Genomic DNA, 19,965 nt, shown 5'->3' with positions numbered 1-19,965 from the left:
TAAGTGCAATTTTTAAAAAACATTTTGTTGTTCTAATTTAATTATTTACCAAAAAATCAAAAATTTTAGAACGTCGGCAAACTTTAGTATTATTTTTATTTGCTGATTTGTTGAAAAAATTTTTCTTCACACTTGATTTAACCGAGCACTATTTATTAGATGTACTTGCATTGCTGTATCTCATTCGAATGAAATACGTTGTAAATTACGCATGCGTAGAAATTAAAAGGAGATTGGTATAATAGACATAAGCATTACGCGACATCTCAGGATTAAATTAAAAATAGGTTACCACCCAATTTTAATTTTGACATCAAACACTAGATAGTTTTTTGTTTATTTACTAAAAAAACTACCATAAGTAAAAGTTTAAAGACAACTTTTTTTTTTCTTACCTTGTACATATAATATAAAAAATTAATAAAAACAATAATAATAGTAATAATATCAATGATGAAATACTACAATTAAATACATGGCTGAGAATTTATTTTATAATAATGTATGAATTTTATAAACAATGTAACATCATGTCGAAGAATATATTTTACTCTTATAATTTATATTCAGTATGTATACAAAGAGTTATTATTATAAATAATCATAATAATATAAGTGAAAATAAATTATGACTCTGTTATTGAACACAATAAATTTATACATAAATAAATTGTTCGATATTAAGAACATTAATATGATTATAAAATTTTTTTATAACTCTAATAATAAATCAAATAAATTTGTATTAATTTAATTTAATTAAATTATTTATAAAATGACATGATTAAATTTATTTTTAATGATTTTAATATTTAATTCAATCTAACTACGTTAATCTAGTTTCAAACAAACCAATTAGCGGATGCTCATTTGAAAAAATACAAATCCCACTCTCTAAGGGAAGATATATCAAAGACAATTTGTCAAGTTATCATCAATAAATTTTTTAAATAAATTGATGTAAAAAAAAAAAAAAAAAAAAAAATTATAATAATTGTAATAAGTATCATAACTCAGTAATGAATTAATTATCATTCATACAACCACAAAATTAGTCCAAGTACCTTTTTAAATTAGCCAATAACTAATTTACAAATACAAATAATTCAAAAAATATGAACAATAATAATAAATCGGAATCCAAAGCTCAATGAACAATTTACAATTAATCATTTAATTTCATCGTCTAGAAAAAAAAAAAAAAAAATAAATTATTCTACGAAAGAAAAAAAAAAAAGTTGCACGTATCCTTGTCACAGTCTAACAAAAAAAAAAAAAATATATATATATATATATATATATATATATATATATATATATATATATATATATATATATATATATATATATATATATAATAAATAAAAGACTTGCATTAATTAATATAATATTTGTCAATAATAATGTGGAATAAATGTCTCATCGATAGTATCAATAATAATTACAATAATATCTAAATTGGCTTTTTCTTGGCACTCTCGAGGACATTTTAAAGTACAATAAAAATCAGCGATTAAAAAAAAAATTTCAGTGTAAGTGTAGATGTGTGTCTGTGTGTATATGTATAAATAAAAATCAAATTGTGTTAGTCTGATTGAAAATTAATTAATATAACAATCAACAAAAGTAAAACTGTCGGATTAAGTTTGTTGACGTGAGATTGAGCGATTATTTGATTATTTGTTTTGTATGTAACTACGACGATCGTCAACATGGAGGTGAATTTAACTGGGTTTGCTGTGTTGAGGTCGGTAGTGGAGGTGATGAATCCGTTGACGTTACTCCTAGTGGCTGGGATGATTCTGGCGATGATGTTGGAGCTTGGCTCGCATTATTATCCGGCTCTATTCCTAGTCTTTTCCTAGCAATCATTATCTTCTCCATGAGCTCGTGATGAGCTTCTAATCGCTCGATGCAGTGAAGACAAGCTGTTTTAGGCAATGGGTCATTAACTTTTACCTAAAAATAATGAATTAATTTTGAACAATTTAATTAATGAAAGTTAAAAGGTGATAATGATTTAAAATGTGGTAAAAGCGAGTGAATCGTAATTATTGAATAATAATAACTTACAGTAATTGGAAGATAAGCATTTATTTTTTCAGCTAATTTCATCCTTTCGCCTTCCTCACCGTAAATATGGATAACAAAACGATTCATTTTACTACAAAGTCTACAAATGAACCCAGTGATGACAGCTTTATCCATGCTACCCATTTTTGGGCCTCCCACGCAAATCTGTCAGGCACTCACAATTATTATTCACTTGCGATATACAATTAAATATATGCCTTTTATTATATCTATATGTATATCTGTATATATAAGTCTGTATTTATATATATTAATTTTTTTAGAGTTATTTTATCCTTCAAACAGATTTGTTTAATTTATTTCAGGGATATGTCAAACTACTGACTTGCTGTCTGTACTTGTAAATATATAAATTATTTTTTAACAACAACTACATAGACCCACTTGGAATAAAATTTCTAACTTGTACTTGCCTCTATGAACGTACATACAGATTTGTTTATTACCATTCTATAAGGCTTATACGGTTGGCGCTGAGTATGTATACTCAAAGGGGTGAATAAGTCAGGGTATTCCCATTTTAAAAAACTTTTTCTTTTTATTTTTCACTCAGAATTATTTTAAAAATTATTTCAACAATTTTTTACTCTTCATTAATTGTTTATAAAAAAATTGATAAATTAAATTTTTAATTTATATTATTGTTTAAAATTAAATTGGAGTAAATTTATAAATTTAATTTCATAATTAGGAATTTGAAGTACGTTCCTGGATCATCTGTCTTCTCCTGTCAAACTCTGAATACTTTTTCAAATTATCCCGTTTTGTTTTTAAATTTTACTCCAAACTGATTAAAAATTCATTATCAAATTTAACTTTGAAATAACAATTTTCTTTTTAATAATTAATGTGTTAATAAATAATAAATAATAATAAAAAAAAAAATTGAGCATATCCAAAAATAGGATAAAATCATAAAATGGCGTTGACCATCAGCTGAAAACTGTCAATTTGACGTTGGTATTTTGCAAAATATTTTTTTTTAATAAAAATAATAAATAAAATGTCAACGATTGTAATTATAAATGCTTAGAAGAGTATTATTGGAAAATAAATAAAAGCATTTGGTTTGTTGGAATTAATGAACAACAGTTATCTTAGGCAGAAAACATGATGCCTATAGGTATATAAACAACAAATAGGTTAAAATAGAGATAAGCTTCGGAGAGTTTATAAACTGGGATAACATGAAGTACATAACAGAATAAACGCGCAGCCTATTGGATAATACTCTCGATTGAAATTGTAGATACAATATACTGTACAGTAAAAAAAAAAAAAAAAAAAAAAAAAAAAAAAAAAAAAAAAAAAAAAAAAAAAAAAAAAAAAAAAAAAAAAAAAAAAGAACGAGACAAAGACACTGTGAAAAGGAAAGAAAGAATATTATATACTTTGTGTATATGTATACATACATATATTTATACAGAGTAATATATAAAAAAAAAAAAAATTGTGCATACCAATATGGTAACTGTGAGAGATTAATCAATTGTTGACGACCATAAAAAAAAATATAAATATAAAATGTTTTAAAAATGTTGAAGTTATTGGTGTTTATGGTAATAATGGATATGATTGTTGACTCGTGTAATGTACATTAGATGATCATTGGGTTATTGTTTATAAGGCACGATAAAGAGAATCATGTGCGATGTGTGTGTTGATTTCCACGACCTTTTGCTCTCATGTAAGCATTTGAACACATTTTTTTTTTTTTTCATTGTTATTTTATTGTTTAAGGTACTAAAATTAATCATCAACACGATTCGAGTATTGCTAGCTCGTGATGAATGATTTTATTTATTTATATTCATTTAAAATAGTTGCTCCATCTCACCTGTTTTTTGGTTATATTTTTCCTGACATTATTGACTTTGTTATTTTAATACGTGATTAAAAATTGTCTAATTATTAACGAGTAATCTTATCTAAGCTTTAAGTATTATTTAATAGCCATAATTTTTATTGCAGACGAGGAACGATCCTCGAAAGAGCCTGATGAAGTTGTCTCGCTTTGTGCCATAGATGTGGATATAATTCTCCACTATGTAAACCAATGGGTTCAAAGGTAATTTCAAAATTTTAATATTTTTTTCTATTATTATTAAATTAAATAAAATTTAATGAATTATTTGTAATTTATTTTCAGGCAATGCATGTGCTGTTATCGTGATTCTAAGAACTTTGACAGATTTATCCGTCTAACACACAGCGTAGTTTTGTGTACACTTCAGCAGATGAAGGCTATTTTGCAAACAAAAAAAGACGAAGGAGATGACAAAGCAATTGAATGTGATAATGATGATAAGAATAAAGAAACAGAGAATGACAAAGAATTACGTGAAAAAGCGGACGTGAAAGAGGAAAAGGAAAAAGGTGGTGAGTCGTCAACAGCAGTAGCAGCCAGTGATTATAAAACAAAATATCGCTGGACGCAACAAGATCGTGAAAAATTATTCCATTTGCTATCAAAGATATTTCTTTTAAATTTTCCTTTGTACATTGCAATGAAGCACGGTGGTGCTTTAAATCCACTTGCACCAGTTAAAGACGAAGGTGGATTTTGCGAACCCCAAGATCCAGAAGTACCAGCACCACTTATACGAGTTGTTTCATTATTTTGTCGTGAAAATGGTATAAATTTATTGTCTTCCTGTTTTGATATGGAGGAACCACTTCCAGTAAGTTTGGCTCACTCGATGGTCGCTATTATTTGTAACCTAAAGCTGTGGCTTAATTATCCCAGTGTATTACAATTATTTGTCCCACTTAGAAGTCGAGTTATGAAATACATGTGTCGTCTTGCTGATAAAGATTTACGTACACCAGCTGTTAGGACAATGGCTGATTTTATGTGGAGCGCTGTTAAAGATGCTGCTGATGCAGTGCTCCCAACTTTTGATCGCGATGGTCTAGATTTAGCTTTTAAATATTTTACAAGCACAACTCTTACAATGAGACTAGCGGGAATCGCTCAGATAAATGTCCACATTACAGCATTCAATGAATTATGTAACAGTGAAACGGTTGCTGAAGTGGAGCAAGTTGGTCATGCGTTAGCCACCTGGTTAACTGAAAATAATATAATATCACACATATTCGGTCCAAACTTACACGTTGAGGTGATCAAACAGAGTCATATTGTTTTGAGCTTCCTGGCGATGGAGGGGAGAATATCCTCGACAGACATGGACACTATGTGGCAAGCTGCACAGTTGAAGCATTGTGCTCGTCCAGTTTACGATTTACTTGCACCTCTAGTTAAACATTTAGCAGCAACACCAGTTTTACATCTCTATTCACTGCTCGGGAAACTTGAGCCAAAAGATCACACTGAGCAGAGTCTCTTTTTAGCTTCGGCGTTGATTAAATTTATATGGACGTCTGGAGCTCCAGGTTATCCCGGAGGATTATCAATTAAAAATCGTGACTTATCGCGTGGTCCAGATGACATAGAAAGCAGTAGCAGTGATCCAAGTGGCATGGACGGAAGCAGTCCAGAAGAAGAAGAAGAAGAAGAAGAAGAAGAAGAAGAAGAAGAAGAAGAAGAAGAAGAAGAAGAAGAAGAGGAGCCGAGTCCAGCTCCATCAGACGGTCCATCACCGAGAAAACAAGCCCGAGGTGACAGCAGTGACTGCGAGGGACATTGTAAAGGTAAACGTATTGATAAAATGCCAGTGGAATCTAATTTGAAAGTCGATGAATTTACTGGTGATAAATTAGATCGTAATACACCGCCGATTACCACCAGCCCGATTGATGATGAAACAAATACCGAGGCTAGGTTGTACAATAGGAAAAATAAAAATCAAAGTGGTTCGGATGCCGAAGCCGATACAGAAAAATCAGCAGCCGAGGAGCCAGTTGTGCATGAAAAAAAGAAAAGGAAAATATTACGAAAACGTAAAACACCACAAAAACGTCTTGTAAATGTTGAAGATAATATACAGGGTAATAATATTGTTGTGTCTGAAGACAGAGAGTCACAGGATTTAACTAGTGAGGGACCAGATTCATTGGATATTGAGGATAAATCTAGAATAGAGGCTTCGCTATTGGATCCATCGATTAAAGATCCTAAAATAGATACTCTGGGCTGTGTGAAGCAGCAACAAAGGTCATTGTTGGAGCCAAATGATCAACAAGTTCCTACAACAGCCTTATTGAGAAGTACCAGTAAAAATAGTGATAAATACATGTCTCTAGTTGAGCACGGATCATTGACCAGAGACCCAGATTCTATTGACAGTTCACACGACGAAGACAGTGATCCTGTAACGAGTGGTGTTGTAGCTTCAGCTGGCGCTACAGGTGCTGTTATTTCAGAGCTCGCTGGCCTTGTTCATGCTACTGGACAGTCATTTTTACCTTCTGGTCTCGATGACATGCTGTCCGATGAAGAAGGCTCCTACAGCAGCAGAATATCAAATAAGAGTGAAAAAAATATGGCTGATTTTGACGGAGAAGAGAGTGGATGCGAGGAAGAGTTAGCGCAATTAGCAGCAAGACACTTGAGTACAATTCAAATGCAAGCTTTCACACCGCATTCCCATCATCATAATCATCATCATCATCAGCATCATCATCATCATCATCATCATCATCATCATCATCATCATCACCATCACCATCACGGTCCTCTCGCTATGACCATTAGGAGATCAGTTTTTCGGCCACCACAAGTTCGCAGAAGGGCTATAAGACAGTCAATGAGCTCTCGACTTGCATCCCAATTTAATTTGGACACTGTATGTAAGCCTGGCAATACACTGCTGTGGGATCTTCTTCAGGACGATAAAATCGGGCAATTAGGCGAAGGATTGGCACTGGAAGCTGAAAAAGCCCTTTGTAATCTTTTATGTTTCAATGTTGACCGTTTAATTCCTATGAAATTCATCGAAGGTTGCTTAGAGAATCTCGCAGCAAACCATTCAGTTGTTGTCTCACTTAGATTACTGCCAAAATTACTCGCCAGTTTTCAACAATTTGGAGCTATGGATGCACACACTATTACCACTTGGGCTGACCGTGAGCGTGGTATGATGAAACATTTTTTTAATAATTTAAAAACATACACAAGTAATTACTCAAATAGTTCAAATAATTGTAGTATTATGAATTTATATTCACATCAAACAGAAGTACAAGTGAGATTACAATTTTTATCTTCAATATTTTCACCTCTGGGATCACCAGATTGCTTTCGTTTAAGTTTAGAGCAAGTGGATATACTCTGGCAATGCTTGTCCCAAGATCCGACCTGTGCTGACGAACTTTTCAGCTGGTTATTGAGCCAGGCTAAATCAACGGAGCAACACGCACTGGGAATGGATACACTTAAGCATCTGTGTATGCGTAAATTGCCGAGTTTACCACCCGAAACTATAAGCATGACCGGATTGAGTTTATTCCAACAATTGTGTAATTTAGCTCGTTTGGCAGCTGCTCATCTAGATCGTCCGCTTCGAGAAGTTGATACCGTGGGTATGGACTTTCTTTGGCGAATAGCACTGCGAGCCAAGTCAACAGACGTGAGTATGGCTGCTATTCAGTACCTAAACGGTTATTATATGTCACGTCAATTGACTCAAGAAGCAGAATTCGTGTCTCAATGCATGACTCATCTGGAAGCAGCGAGTGGTGATTTGGAAACCAGCGAAGAAGCAAGTCTTCGTTGCATACAACGAGCTCTTTTGCTTCTTCGTACTCACTTGGAGGCATTTAGAAAACGGTACGCGTATCATTTACGCCGATGGGCATTAGAGGGACGTGGAGCCGGCTCTCATGTCGCTATGAGCAGTTCCGACAAAGGACAGCACCTGAAAATTTACGTACAACCTGCTGGAATCCCCGACAAAACAACATTTTCACTTCAAAGTACGGATTATGTCGCTGACCTGAGAGCGGAAGTAGCCAAGTGGTGGGACGATACACAAAATAATAAAACAAATTCGGAATCTTCAGCGTCAGGGTCATCAAACACCAACTCATCTGTTCTTGGTACTCTTCTGACTGACGGTCCTATCAGAATGATTACTCAAGGTCAAGAATTGACTTTTGAGTACGATGAGAAAACATTGCAAGAGATGGGCTTTAAAGATGGACAGCTGGTATTTATTTCTCTCGGCGCGGCTGGCAATCGTGGTGGGAATATCAGTGGTCGGGGAAAACGGGATGTTGACTCGGCTTCACTATTACCTCCGCCGCCCCGTGAATCACTGCCAACATTATTACTTTTAAAACCGCAGTATTTTGAACAGCTGTTTACATTAATGAGGACCTTGAGTGCAATGAAATCAACGGTGAAAGGCGGACTGAAAATACCACATACCAAAGCACAAGTTTTATCTCGCAGAGTATGGGATACTCTTATGCTATTGCCTACAAGCCCAACTTTGCTTCGTGGCTTTCAGAAGCTCGGTGAGACTTCTCTGCCCGAGTTACTTGATCCAGCAAGCCCCCAGAAACTTATGTACTCGCTCTACATCGTCGAGTCGCTCAGCAGAAAGAATCCTTCATCCTCTCCGGTCTCGTGTTCCACTACAGTAACAATAACTACCGTCCACGAAGGTGGAGGTGACGCATCCGAAGACACCAAGGATACTAAAGACCCGCCGGTCAGTGAAGACTCGGTACCTTGGGCTACTCACTTTGTTCAGCACTGTGGTCTGCGTCATCTCTTTGATATTTTTATGTCAGGCTATCTAGAACGCGGCGACGGGAGCGAATGGCAGCAAGATTGCTTGGCGAGTCTTCTCAAGCAGCTCTGTCATCTTGGAGTTGTCCGGGAAGAAAAGAAACGACCTAAATCAGAAAAATTAATAGTCCCCCGACTGAGTGACGCAATGTTGTCGATGATGACTGTCGACACGGTAATGATCAGAATCACCAGTATTTTAAATGCCGCTTCCATGCCCCGGGATCCTAATCACTACAAAACTGGGCTCTTTGGAAGATCACAGGTTATTCACTACACCATGGCTCTGCTGGTGTGCTGGGTTCACAGTGACTCTCGTGTCAGACAGAGTCTCTTCTCATCCTCTAAATTATTCGGCAAAACCTGGCTCCGGAGACTTATTCTAGAAGATCCTGAGCCTGCAGTACGGAGAGAAGTCTGCACTGCTCTTTACCAACTCTGTTTGGGGACAACTGTTCATGAAGAAGACGAAGAAAAAAGCAACGACAAAACTGATAATACTGGATTAATTGTCCCGATGTTGAACACTCTGTTGGATCATTTGGTAATTGCAGAAGCAATGCATCCGTCTCACAGACGTCGTCCTAACCTTCCTCTGCATCTGCACTCCGCGATCCATGAGGACGGCAAAGAACCCTACGGTCCGGCATGCAGGGATTACTTCTGGCTGGTGTGTAGATTGGTTGATGCGTTACCAAAAGAAGCTATCACAGAACGTAGAAGTGATGAGACTGGACAAGTGATGATAGACTTGGAAGCTTTGGCCAGCAGTGTAATTGACTCGGTATTAAATCGTCAGCACTTGGAAACTCGGCACAATACTGTTGAAGATGATGCGCTGGTTGGACTTTTAAATCTTACGTGTAATATTATGTCGCACAATCCGCCGTGTAAACAATCTAAAGTAGGACAAAATTTACTTGATCGTGTCTTTGATTTTTTATTTGCTTTGCCGAATTCTAGAATGAAGCACGTTCCAAAATGCAAGAGTCAAGTATCAAGATCAGCAGCTTTTGATCTTTTAGCAGAGTTGGCCAAGTCTGCGCCGGATAATTACAGAATTTTGCATGAAAAACTTTTAACCCAACACAAACCCGGTCCACACTCGCCGTACCCCTGGGATTATTGGCCTCATGAAGACGGTCGCTCAGACTGTGGATATGTCGGCTTAACTAATTTAGGAGCAACCTGTTATATGGCCAGTTGCATGCAGCATCTGTACATGATGCCTCAAGCGAGACTGGCGATCCTCAACGCGGATTGCAATCGCGCTAACAAACATCAGCAGACATTGAGAGAGCTTCAGAGAATGTTTGCGTATCTTTTGGAGTCTGAAAGGAAAGCCTATAATCCACGGAGCTTTTGTCGTGTTTACACAATGAATCACGAGCCGCTGAACACCGGAGAACAAAAAGATATGGCTGAATTTTTTATTGATCTCGTGTCAAAGTTAGAAGAAATGACCTCGGACTTGAAGACACTGGTAAAAACTCTGTTCTGCGGAGTTATTTCTAATAATGTTGTTTCTTTGGATTGCGAGCATGTCAGCAGAACTCTCGAGGAATTTTATACTGTTCGTTGTCAAGTTGCAGACATGAGAAATCTTTATGAGAGTCTTGATGAAGTCACGGTTAAAGACACTTTGGAGGGAGATAATATGTACACTTGTTCGCAATGTGGTAAAAAAGCTAGAGCTGAAAAACGAGCGTGTTTCAAGAAGCTACCACACATTTTGTGTTTCAATACGATGCGTTACACATTCAATATGGGTACAATGCTGAAAGAAAAAGTAAACACGCACTTTAGCTTCCCACTGAGATTGGACATGTCGGGTTATATTGAGAAAAAATTAATTCCACAACATTATCGTGAGGATAAACGCAAAAGCGAGAACGAAAAAACAGAGTGTGAGAATGATGAAAAAGTAAATTATGACAAAGATGTCAACAGTGACAGAGCTGAGCATTATCAATACGATTTAATAGGTGTCACTGTTCACACAGGAACAGCCGATGGAGGTCATTACTACAGCTTTATCCGAGATCGTACTTCTGCCAATAAAGACAAATGGTTTTTGTTCAACGATGCGGAGGTAAAACCTTTTGATCCTAGTCAAATAGCTGCTGAGTGTTTCGGCGGAGAGATGACCAGCAAAACTTACGACTCTGTCACCGACAAATTTATGGATTTCAGTTTTGAAAAAACAAACTCTGCTTATATGTTATTCTATGAGTGGTGTGCTGATCCAAATTCCGAGCAGCACAAGGAAGAAGAAGCCACCGGTTCGAGTCCCTCGGTAGTGGCGACCGTCCACGAAGATCAAAATCGTTTCAACGATAAACTTTATTCTCATCTGGAATTAAACAAAGAGCTGGAAGACTGGATTTGGCAGGACAATATGCATTTTCTTCAAGATAAAAATATATTCGAGCACACGTATTTTAGTTTCATGTGGCAAATATGCGGATATATACCTGGTACTATACTATCACTTTATCCAGAAGTAACGGAAATGTCTGCTGAATTGTCCACTTCCTTTTTTATGGAAACATTTATTCACGCTAAAGAGAAGCCGACAATGGTCCAGTGGGTTGAGTTGCTAACCAAGCAATTTAATGCTTCAGCTGGAGCTTGCGCGAGATTTCTTGAGCGCATGGCCAGTGATTCTTGGTGGCCTATACAGATTCTAGTCAAGTGTCCGAATCAGATGGTACGTCAAATGTTCCAGAGACTGTGTATTCATGTGATACAACGACTAAGATCCACTCAAGCGCCCTTGTACCTGTTATGTGAGAATGAAGACGAGTCCTCGGACAACCAATTCAACGGAGTTGGTACCCAGTCCTGTGTAACGCGATTTGTCAGAATGTTGCTGTCACTGATGGAGCACGCCAAGCAGCACCTGAAACACCTCACAGAGTACTTCAGTTTTCTCTATGAATTCTCCAAGATGGGAGAAGAGGAGACACTGTTTTTAATCCGAGTACAAGCAATATCCACGATGATAAACTTTTATCTAGGCCACAAAACCCACGAGATGGTTGACGCAGTCAGTGAAGAAGAAGAAGAGGAGGAGGAAGAAATAGTTGTGGCAGTACCAGCTGAAAAATTACGACCAGCTTCACTCGACAAGATGATAACTCTGATAGCGACTCTTGTTGAAAGGAGCAGAGGTCCTGATCATCGGTTAACTCTTTCTCCAGCAGACCGGAATGCAGTTGCCGGCGGTAAAGGGTTCCCCTTTTTGTACCAACAAATTCGGGATGTAATTAATCTAAACCAAACGCGTAATCTCATCCAGTCACTGTGCCGGTGGAATGACAGGCTGGCTATCCACATTGTTACGATGATCTTCCAAGCAATTACCAAGCACACAGACATGTGTCAGCCATTTTTCAAGCTGCTTACTCTGCTGACAGAAGGCTCTGGACCCGCTGGGTTGCCCTCGATGACTCAGCTGATTCTGGGACGCGTTTGGGATGCTGCAAGGACAGCTCCGCATGCTGCACTCGAGTGGCTCGCTCTCGCTGTCACTAGGAGCAAATTGGCGCACACTTGGGTGCTCCAGGAATTGGATACGTGGCTCCAGCACTTTTTGATTGAGCACTCAAATCAGAGAGTCCGTTCTGCAGCTGCGTTTCTTCTAGTGTCACTGGTACCGTCAACCCACTTCCGTCAAGGCTACCGGAGTACTCACCGACTTGGACTCGGGTGCAATTCAACTCGGGAGTTCCAGTTGCCTCCCGAAGCAACTATTATTCTTCATCAGATATACACAGCTCTGCTGAGACTTGTTCAATCAGCTCGACACTTTATAGATATTCAAACCCACGGTACCATGAAATTAACGGCATACTTTGCATTGATGACCTACTGCGTGGTATCTAAAACAGAAAAACTTATGTTTGGACAGTATTTAAATGATTTGTGGACGTTATTCCATCCGAAGCTTTCGGAGCCTAGTATTCCCGTTCATCACAACAAGCAAGCTGTATTATTATTCTGGCACCACGTTTGCGTCGATTGTCCAGAAAACGTAACAATGATACTCCATAATCCTCATATCACTAAAAATATTGCTTTTAATTATATTCTAGCAGACCATGACGACCAGGACGTTATTTTATTTAACCGTGTGATGCTACCAGCGTATTACGGACTCCTGAGACTGTGTTGTCAGCAGTCCCGGGCATTTACACGGCAACTAGCAGCGCATCAAAATATCCAGTGGGCTTTTAAAAATATAACTCCACATCCGACACAGTATTCAACCGCCGTCGATGAGTTGTTTAAATTAATGCACTTGCTGGTGGCACGGCACCCCGATCAAACAGATCAAGAGGAAGCGGACATTGCGTCATTCAGACGTGGAACATTGTCCTCGTATCTTCAGGGCCTCGACGGAAGATCCTGCTGGGCTACACTTATTTCAGCCTTCAGAATTCTGATCGAATCTGACGAAGATCGTCTGTATGTCGTTTACAACGGTGGCCTAGGAATGGCTCTCGAGGCATTCCATATGCTCCATATAATGTACCACGAAGCAACTGCATGCCATGTCGCTGGTGATCTTGCTGAGTTGATCGCTATAGTGACTGATCTCGTGAGAAGCATGAGGACTGCTCAGGACGGTCCAGACGTTAGGAGTATCCTAGCCAATTGTAAAGAATGGCCTGATGTACTTCGAAAACTGGCAACACTACTCAACACTTATAATCCTCCTGAAATAAGAAATTTAGCTATTGAATTACTGAAAGAGTTGGTGATGCTGGTACCTACAGAAGCGATATTGATACTCGCTCCGTTGCTTTCACACTGTCATGCAGCTCTCCAGGAGTCTCATCCAGCTGTCCCACCGGGTCCTTATTTACCACGACGGTCAACGCCTTCGGGAAAAATAGCTGCGAGACCAGCTAGGCCTATGGTTCAAATGGCTGTTCCGCACTCTCAGCTGGAAGCTACCAAAGGTTCAGACCTCGAGTATGACAGTGCTCTTTTGGAATTTTATCTTCCGTATCACGAGTTGTTAGACGTTATGTGTAGACTGGCAATAAATCACGACTGTATGACAGAAACTCTGGTGAATCTCAGTGCAATGCTCGGATTTGAAGGGGTACCACTGCATCTAGCGCTGTTCCCAAGATTGTGGCTGGACGTCCATGCAGCTGCTCACATTGATCGCAAGCACATTTCAGCGCTTTTGTGTTCGTCTTACACGGTTGACTACGTAGACGCGGTGCTGTTGGATGAAAGGTCGTCACTGGGAGTACCAGCAATTCACGCCTTCTTGAAGACTTTTTTCCCAAAGCTAGCAAACCACGTGCTGACTGAGCAAACTTGCTCGCTTATTGACAACCTAGTCAGCAGTCTGACGACAATGGTCGACGCGGTGGATGTCAAAAATGCAGCGCACCGGCTTACTGGAGATCTCCGTGCTCTTGCATTGGTGTACAGTAGCGGTAGCCAAGTAGAACCGCCAAAATCACTTCACCAGGCCTTGGAGATTCTTCTCACGCGCACCAGGAACGCCAGGCTCAAAGAAACTAGTCCTCAGCAGCAGGATATTGAAGCCCCGGCCAAGAGACGTAAATTTACTGCTAGTGAAGAGCGTGAAGAAGAAACCTCCAGGAGGAGAAGCCAGTCGCCAGTCAATGCTGATGATCCCAGCGAACCGGTGACTGTTAATCACCAAAAGCTTGAAACTGCTGCTGTGATGGATGTCGAGGAGAAGAGCAAGCCAGTGGGAGATAAACAGGAGACTAAGTCTGCGGATTCAGGTGATGAGCGCACCAGCAATCCAGAAAACAAGACACCTCCTAAATTGTCTTCAAGTGTCGACGGAACTTCATTGTCACCCTCGAGTCTGATGTCTGCGTCGTCAACTGGCAGCCGAACTAACCAAATAATGTGTTCTATGACAAATGTATCGTGGTTAGAGATGCTTGAAAAAACAATTATTAATCTTCAAGTGATTGTGACAATGCAAACTAAAAACAATTAAATGAATTTAATAACTAAAACTACAACAATATTAATATTAATAATAATAATAATAATAATAATAATAATAATAATAATAATAATAATAATAATAATAATAATAATATTAATTATGATGATGATGATGATAACAACTATAATGATAATTACATACAAGGTTTGTACGATAAACCTCCGTTAGTTTGTTTTCTTCCTCGCTCAGGTGAAAATTAATAAAAATAAATAAGTAATTAAAAGTAATTAAGTGTGAGAGCAGAGTGAGGAAGAGTGTGAAAGAACTTGTAAGTTTATGAAAGTGAGAATTATTAAAAATAAAATTGATAATAAAAATAATAAAAATAATGAGTGCTCACGGATTAATCGTATGGCATTTTTATTATAATTGTATTACACGTTCACTGTCTTGGAACTGAAAATTTGTGTATAGCTTTTTTCGAATTATTTGCCAGAATATATTAAAAAAAAAATTAATTAAACGATTGTTATTATTTTGTTCTACTTTTAGGTACGTAATTTTTGTCCTAAATAGAATATTCGAATGATTGAACTTGATAGTTTTTTTATTATACAAAAAAAAAAAAAAAAATATGAATAAAATATTATTTAACCTGATAATTATTTAATTTACCTGTACATGTTTATTTTTAGTACCTAATTTCAATAATGCATAAATAATTTCAACTATTGTCAATTTTTAATTGTTTATTTATTAAGCGACATACATGCATTATTTTTTTTTATTTAGAGTGATTGTTTATTTTTTTTTTTTTTTTTTTTTTTTTAGGGAAGCGTTTTTAAAAATTCCGAGTCCGCGCCGTTGGGCTCATTTTTTTAGTCCGAGCTCTGCGCATGCGCCTTGCTCCCTGTGCCGCCATTATGCGAGGCTCTTCGGGTAATTCCGGCAAAAATTAGTTGCGACGGTTGAAACCGAGGGATTGTTGACATTTTTTTAAGAAAGATCGAGAATTCAAAGTGGAAGCTTAGCTGTGTTTTCAATTAAATTAATTTTAATTTATACAAAGAAAGTTATTGTGTTTATGGAAGAAAGCGTAGCCGGCTTTTGAGAAAATAAAAAAATATATATCTACCAGTTGAGTGTCCGTAGTTATTAGAAATGAAACTTTGTTCAAAACATGGTAGAACCTAGTCTAAATAGAAAAGTCCAACGACTGAAAAGTTATTATCAGTTATTGTTTCCAGTGGAGCAAATCGTCCAGTGGCTGTCATATGGAAATGATTTAGAACAATCATGTCGAGAATATTCTTTCGTGACTGTTAGAAACGAATTTTCTCGGTATGAATCTTTTACGAGTGTCAAAGAGTTGAGAAACCAGTTGATAAATTTGAGCCCCGCCAGAATTGACGTTGGACCCATTTGGGGCCAAAGGCCTCTTTGGTCAGTCAAACAAAATACAGATCCTCTAAAAAAAGAATTAGTGTTTGACATTGATCTGACAGATTACGATGATGTAAGAATTTGCTGCCAGGAGAAAAATATTTGCGTCAAATGTTGGAAATACATGGTGATAGCTTGCAAAATAATTCACAGGTCTCTTCTAGAGGACTGGGCTTTCAAGAACATCCTCTGGGTATTTTCCGGTCGTCGAGGTATCCACGTGTGGGTATGCGACCCAATTGCCCTGAACTTTGAAGACGACGAACGTTATATGATATCGAATTTCTTCCAGGTAGCCATTATAAATTCATTCGGTGACAGCCAGTTCAAGCTGACGACGATCACTAGCTACATCGAGCGCGCACTAAGTGTAATCGACGAAGTCTTCTTACGCTTTTGTGTCGTCGAGCAGGACATGCTGGGCACTGAAGAACGTGTTCAAAAATTCATCAATCTGCTGCGTTGTCCTAACATAATGAAAGGTGTTAAAAAAGAGTTCCTGGAACATGACAACAGTATAGATCGCTGGAACGCTTTTCTTGAATATTTTTATACAAGACTAACTAAAGGAGAAATTCCTGAAGAATGCAGGTACTTGGTTGAAGAAATTAAGCTGCAGTACTGCTACCCGAGAATTGATGGCAGTGTCACTCAAGCGCTTAACCATCTTTTAAAGTTGCCGTTCTCGGTCCATCCGGCGACTGACAAAATCTCTGTGCCGTTTGATCCTGAAAAAATTGAGTTCTTTGACCCGACAACCGTGCCTACTCTCAGAAAAGTTTTGTCTGAGTTCACAACTTACAGGAATTCGTCAAGTTCTGGTCAGCCTGTTCAAAAAAGCGAGTGGAGACCTTCAAACCCTTACAAGACGAGCTTGAAAGAATCGTTGAATATTTTTGATAAATTTTTGGAGGGCTTGTCCCACGAAAGACATTCTGAAAGTCGGGAGGATGTGAATAATGACGTTGAAATAAAAAAAGAAGAAGAAGAAGAAGAAGAAGAGGATACTTTTGCTGATTAACTTTCAATTCTCAAACATCTTAATAAAATAATATTTAAAATTTTAATAATTAGCTTAAAAAAAAAAAAAAAAAAAAAAAAAAGATAAAAATAATATTGAATTAATTATTTTTATTAAAAATATAATTTTTTTTTTTTTTTTTTTTTTTCAATTTTAAGTTTTTTTTTTTTTTTCATTAAATAATAAAATTTCAAATCTCAAAGTTTTCTCAGTTGATGAAACACGAGCGCTATCTACAAATAAAAATTAATCGCCAACAAAAACAGACGGAAGAACTTCGATAATCATCGGAATGTTTGGTATTATCCAACCGCGCAAAGTAAAGTAAACGTAAGTAGAGTATAGTTAAACTTGAGAAACTTGTTATTTTGTATACATCAAACTTATAATTATTGTGCCATTTATTACCGTATGACTTATGTAAAAAAATAGTATGAGAATGAAAATTGTTGAGACATTTCTTGTGTAAAAAATTCTACTGCAATTGTGATTAAAATTACAATGTCAATTATTGCCACAGTAATTTAGTAATTTAAGGTTAGTCTTAATTTATACTCCGGTATTTTTATTTATAAAAAGTATTCTCTATAAATTAATCAAAAAATAATTATTTTTAGGTATATATAAATTTAAGTAGCAACAAAGTTTTAAATAATAAAACATAAAAATGCCGGACATAAAAGTCACACCTCTGGGAGCTGGACAAGATGTTGGAAGAAGTTGTATTCTTGTGTCAATGGGTGGAAAAAATATAATGCTCGACTGTGGAATGCACATGGGTTTCAATGACGAGAGGAGATTCCCTGATTTTTCGTACATCGTCCCAGAAGGACCGGTGACTAATTACATCGACTGTGTTATAATATCACATTTTCATCTGGACCACTGTGGAGCGCTTCCTTATTTTACCGAGATGGTAGGATACACTGGACCAATTTACATGACTCACCCCACAAAAGCGATAGCTCCAATCCTCCTGGAAGACATGAGAAAAGTAGCTGTCGAACGAAAGGGAGAGAGTAATTTTTTCACGTCTCAAATGATCAAGGACTGTATGAAAAAAGTTATCGCGGTGACACTGCATCAGTCCGTGATGGTTGACCCAGAGTTGGAGATAAAAGCTTACTATGCCGGCCACGTGCTTGGAGCTGCAATGTTTCACGTCAGAGTCGGCTCGCAGTCGATAGTTTACACCGGAGATTACAACATGACCCCTGATCGTCACTTGGGAGCTGCTTGGATCGACAAGTGTCGGCCTGACTTGCTAATATCAGAGTCGACGTACGCGACCACCATCCGAGACTCGAAAAGATGTCGAGAGCGTGATTTTCTAAAAAAGGTATTTTGATTTTTCAATCAACTGATTGATTTATTAGAAAAATAATAATATTTATATTAACATAATACTTTTTTTTGCAGGTTCATGAGTGCATAGATCATGGTGGTAAAGTTTTGATACCGGTGTTTGCTCTGGGTCGTGCTCAAGAGCTTTGTATTCTCCTAGAAACTTACTGGGAGCGAATGAATCTCAAAGTACCTGTTTATTTCGCCCTCGGGCTTACGGAAAAAGCGAATAATTATTACAAAATGTTCATCACTTGGACGAACCAAAAATTAAAAAAGACTTTTGTCCAGAGAAACATGTTCGACTTTAAGCATATTAAACCGTTCGACAAGGCTTACATTGATAATCCTGGAGCTATGGTAGTCTTCGCAACACCAGGGATGTTGCATGCGGGGCTGTCGTTGCAAATTTTCAAAAAATGGGCTCCCAATGAGCAGAACATGGTCATTATGCCCGGTTTCTGTGTTCAGGGTACTGTGGGACACAAAGTACTCGCTGGAGCCAAGAAAATCGAGTTTGAAAATCGGCAAGTCGTTGAAGTAAAAATGGCTGTTGAGTATATGTCGTTCTCAGCTCACGCCGACGCAAAAGGAATTATGCAGCTGATCCAGTATTGCGAACCGAAGAACGTCATGCTGGTGCACGGCGAGTTCGCTAAAATGGAGTATTTGAAAGAGAAGATTAAGCAAGAGTTTGGGATCAACTGCTACAATCCAGCGAATGGAGAGACTTGTGTGATTACTACCATGTCCAAAGTACCCGTAGACGCTTCTCTGGAGCTACTGAAGGCTGAGGCTAAACGCTACTCAGCTTTGCCGCCAGATCCTAAACGCAGAAGACTCTTGCACAGTGTTCTGATGCTCAAGGAGGACAGTGTGAGCCTTGTTGACGCTGAAGAGGTAAATTTTTATTAAATAAAATTAATATAAATTAAGAAATTAAATAACATAAAATAATATTAAGCATTGTCTGCAGTATGATTTTTAGAATGTTACTGATAATGGTTTTATTAATTTATTGCAGGTCGGAAAAGCTGCGGGAATACCGAGACACGTCGTTAGATTCACTTCGACTGTTCAGATAAAAGATCCTGGGCCGGTTCAATCGACGACGATGAAGCTGTTTCAGCCGTTGAAGGAACGACTTAACGGGTGGAATGTCCAGCTGACTGACGGTGCCATTTCGGTGGAGTCTGTTTTAGTTAAACTTGAGGGAAGTGAAGAGGACCAGAAGAATGTGTATGTTTCTTGGACCAATGAAGACGAAGATTTAGGGAGTTACATTCTCGGGTTTCTTCAAACAATGTTAATTTAAGATACTTTAATTTAATAAATGTAAAATTAAAATAGACCTGTGATACAATTGCAGAAAATTTTTCATAATTATTGGTTGGGTAAATTTAATAATCGTAG

At 37.4% G+C, this 19,965-nt stretch overlaps 4 protein-coding genes across 4 annotated transcripts; 3 read left to right on the top strand and 1 right to left on the bottom strand.

Moving 5' to 3' along the window:
- Positions 1-1,377: 1,377 nt before the first annotated feature.
- Positions 1,378-2,547, bottom strand: LOC141530553 (uncharacterized). The gene is made up of 2 exons (XM_074247732.1): positions 2,074-2,547; positions 1,378-1,959 (listed from the first exon to the last, which is right to left on the bottom strand). The coding sequence occupies exons 1-2, from the start codon at positions 2,215-2,217 to the stop codon at positions 1,708-1,710; spliced, it is 396 nt and encodes a 131-aa protein (XP_074103833.1). The 5' UTR covers positions 2,218-2,547; the 3' UTR covers positions 1,378-1,707.
- Positions 2,548-2,892: 345 nt separating this feature from the next.
- Positions 2,893-15,267, top strand: Puf (ubiquitinyl hydrolase 1 puf). The gene is made up of 3 exons (XM_074247717.1): positions 2,893-3,781; positions 4,066-4,162; positions 4,244-15,267. Exons 1-3 carry the CDS (start codon positions 3,739-3,741, stop codon positions 14,790-14,792), a joined length of 10,689 nt encoding a protein of 3,562 aa, XP_074103818.1. The 5' UTR covers positions 2,893-3,738; the 3' UTR covers positions 14,793-15,267.
- A 365-nt stretch (positions 15,268-15,632) lies between these two features.
- LOC141530550 (DNA primase small subunit-like) lies at positions 15,633-17,747 on the top strand. The gene has a single exon (XM_074247729.1). It carries the CDS (start codon positions 15,925-15,927, stop codon positions 17,206-17,208), a length of 1,284 nt encoding a protein of 427 aa, XP_074103830.1. The 5' UTR covers positions 15,633-15,924; the 3' UTR covers positions 17,209-17,747.
- On the top strand, positions 17,612-19,901 carry Ints11 (integrator complex subunit 11). Its single transcript, XM_074247725.1, has 4 exons — positions 17,612-17,745; positions 17,826-18,547; positions 18,628-19,452; positions 19,577-19,901. The coding sequence occupies exons 2-4, from the start codon at positions 17,876-17,878 to the stop codon at positions 19,865-19,867; spliced, it is 1,788 nt and encodes a 595-aa protein (XP_074103826.1). The 5' UTR covers positions 17,612-17,745; positions 17,826-17,875; the 3' UTR covers positions 19,868-19,901.
- Positions 19,902-19,965: the final 64 nt, after the last annotated feature.

Source organism: Cotesia typhae, unplaced genomic scaffold (assembly GCF_013202065.1).
Source record: "Cotesia typhae breed Kobodo isofemale line unplaced genomic scaffold, CoteBio_Ctyphae contig_5, whole genome shotgun sequence".
Classification (NCBI taxonomy): domain Eukaryota; kingdom Metazoa; phylum Arthropoda; class Insecta; order Hymenoptera; family Braconidae; genus Cotesia; species Cotesia typhae.
This window is presented reverse-complemented; position numbering and strand designations above follow the sequence as displayed.

Bases quoted from the DNA above. Each gene is read 5' to 3' on its own strand.
- LOC141530553 (XM_074247732.1), bottom strand. From the start codon at position 2,217: ATGGGTAGCATGGATAAAGCTGTCATCACTGGGTTCATTTGTAGACTT. The intron at 1,960-2,073 runs GTAAGTTATTAT...CATTATTTTTAG, and splicing joins ATGCTTATCTTCCAATTACT to GTAAAAGTTAATGACCCATT.
- Puf (XM_074247717.1), top strand. From the start codon at position 3,739: ATGTGCGATGTGTGTGTTGATTTCCACGACCTTTTGCTCTCAT. The intron at 3,782-4,065 runs GTAAGCATTTGA...TTTTTATTGCAG, and splicing joins CCACGACCTTTTGCTCTCAT to ACGAGGAACGATCCTCGAAA. The intron at 4,163-4,243 runs GTAATTTCAAAA...ATTTATTTTCAG, and splicing joins GTAAACCAATGGGTTCAAAG to GCAATGCATGTGCTGTTATC.
- LOC141530550 (XM_074247729.1), top strand. From the start codon at position 15,925: ATGGTAGAACCTAGTCTAAATAGAAAAGTCCAACGACTGAAAAGTTAT.
- Ints11 (XM_074247725.1), top strand. From the start codon at position 17,876: ATGCCGGACATAAAAGTCACACCTCTGGGAGCTGGACAAGATGTTGGA. The intron at 18,548-18,627 runs GTATTTTGATTT...TTTTTTTTGCAG, and splicing joins AGCGTGATTTTCTAAAAAAG to GTTCATGAGTGCATAGATCA. The intron at 19,453-19,576 runs GTAAATTTTTAT...AATTTATTGCAG, and splicing joins GCCTTGTTGACGCTGAAGAG to GTCGGAAAAGCTGCGGGAAT.